Source organism: Sprattus sprattus (assembly GCF_963457725.1).
Source record: "Sprattus sprattus genome assembly, chromosome: 12".
NCBI lineage: Eukaryota > Metazoa > Chordata > Actinopteri > Clupeiformes > Clupeidae > Sprattus > Sprattus sprattus.
The window spans coordinates 20,137,110-20,139,609 of record NC_137910.1 but is presented as its reverse complement, the minus strand read 5'-3'; the positions used below and the strand labels follow the sequence as shown (position 1 = coordinate 20,139,609).

Below are 2,500 nucleotides of genomic sequence, written 5' to 3'. Positions count from 1 at the left end.
ATGAAGCCCACACACAAGCCATGGCAGTATCATGAAGACACATCATCCACTAATCAGCAGGAACGAGGGAAGATGTGGCTCTCCCAGAAGTGAAAGAGTGAAACAGATAAATAGGCCTGAACACATGTGATGTCTTGGCTTACTGTACAAAACCAATATTGAAAGTATTGTACATTTAAAGTATTGTAGAGACTGAAAGATTACACAAGGGTAGTGCAAACTGTTTGAGAGAGTGACTCATTCCTCCTCGATAATGTTCAGAGAACAGCAAGTCTGGGAATTAAATCTGAATTCCTCTCATATTTCAGCAGAAAAGCTTGAATTATATTTGATGTTGGAGTTGTTACAGTTTGACAAGTTAAGCTGACTAATGACCAAATAGGATTTAAAAACCTTACTTCTACACAGAGAGAGACTTTGAAGAACAAAGGCACTGACAAACAGGAATCTGATACATACACAAACTCACTCTCTCTCTCTCTCTCTCTCTGTCCCTCTCTCTATCTCTCTCTCTCTCTCTCTCTGTCTTAAACCCACAAACACACTATGTCTGATGATAAGACATAAAACAGCATATCTAAAAGTCTATTATCTAATCTCTCTGGACTAAACAATGTGAATAAATGGCCTCTCTAAAAACAACTCCGATCTCAGGCTTCCCAGAAGAGCACTGAGACTTATCAAGCCCCAGTGTTGTTGTGTCTGGTTGGTACAACACTGATCCTCTGTAGAACCTGAGAACCTTCTCTTGGTCTCATTAGTGTAGAGCTACAACTGTGTGTGAGTGTGAGTGTATGTGTGTGTGTGTGTGAGAGAGAGAGAGAGTGTGTGTGTGTGTGTGTGTGTTTAAGAGAGAGAGAGAGAGAGAGAGAGAGAGAGATAGAGAGTGTGTGTGTGGGTGGGTGTGCGTGTCTCTGTGTGTATGTGCTTGTGTGTGAGAGTGAGTTCCTAAATATCAGTGTCTTTAATAGACCACCGTGCAGTGACTGCTCTATGAAGGTAAACATGTCACCATGTCACAGATAAACATGTCACACACACACACACACACACACACACACACACACACACACACACACACACACACACAGCTGCCTCTTGAACAGCTCTCTCACAAGGACACACACATACACATATACACATACACATAAAGAAAGACAATCGATACACTAATTCTCAATCACACACACACACACACACACACACACACACACACACACACACACACACACACACACACACACACACACACACACACACACACAAACCCATTCACATACACACTCAACACACACATCCATTCACACACACGCCCATTTACTCATACAGACACACACACACACCCATTTACTCATACAGACACACACAAACACACACACATACGCACACACACACACACACACACACACACACACACACACACACACACACACACACACACACACACACAGGGCAGAGTTTCTGATTACAGGAAGGACAATGTGAGAAATGACAGAGATGTGTTTGAGAGCTGTTTACAGCGAGGGACCAGATGACAGCTCTACCACTGCTGTCAAAAAGCTCATTTAAATACAGACTCTGCTCACACACACACACACACACACACAGACACACACACACACACACACACACACACACACACACACACACACACACACACACACACACACACACACACACACACACACACACACACACACACACACACACACACACTCACTCTAATTCTCTTTGATCCCCTCTGTCTTTCCCTGTTCCTGAGATACCCTCCCTCCCTCCCTTTCTCACACTCACTTTTCAGATTTCGCAGCTTCGTTTTTATCTTCTTTTCATCACTCCATTGCAGTATCTGTCCTCTTTCCATTTAACCTCATGCATAAATGTCATTAATATGTCAATGTCACGACCATGTATCCCATTACAGGCAATCAACCAGTCAAGTTACAGATCAACTCCACCAATCAACTGCCTCCAGGGACTGAATACAGTCTGTGTCTGTGGCAAACACGTCTGTTATTATTGTCAGTGACATTTTATCAGCACATATGGCTCTAGTTCCTAAGTATGAAGCAGCACAAGGGACCCAGATATTTACATAATTTGGGAGACCAACCCTTAATTCACACACACACACACACACACACACACACACACACACACACACACACACACACACACACACACACACACACTGTATTGTGCAGCACTAATCTATGCCCAACAAATGAGATTATTAAATTCAGTAATACATACTCTCTGTCGATGACCAGACAGGTGACTGCTTCAGCTGCGATGAGATTAGCAGTCCTGAGGTCTTCTCTGCGGATGGACAAAACATAGATAAACATACCGTTATAATCTAAAAACATACACGCATACACACATGACAATTAATCATTACACAATATTCATACGTATACAACATATATATTGATACTAAAGGGTTGTCAAAATAACGTCTACAGCTTAATCTTGGCATCATCTAGAGATACATCACCTC

At 42.4% G+C, this 2,500-nt stretch overlaps 1 protein-coding gene across 2 annotated transcripts in view; it reads right to left on the bottom strand.

Moving 5' to 3' along the window:
• LOC308373753 (cGMP-dependent protein kinase 1-like) overlaps nt 1-2,500 on the bottom strand; it is a gene marked incomplete at both ends in the record, with an annotated part of 71,882 nt that overhangs the window by 13,513 nt on the left and 55,869 nt on the right. For both annotated transcript variants that reach the window (XM_080849387.1, XM_080849386.1), the window contains one exon: nt 2,254-2,319. In XM_080849387.1, coding sequence (XP_080705513.1) covers nt 2,254-2,319 — 66 coding nt within the window. The remainder of the gene's footprint in view (nt 1-2,253; nt 2,320-2,500) is intronic.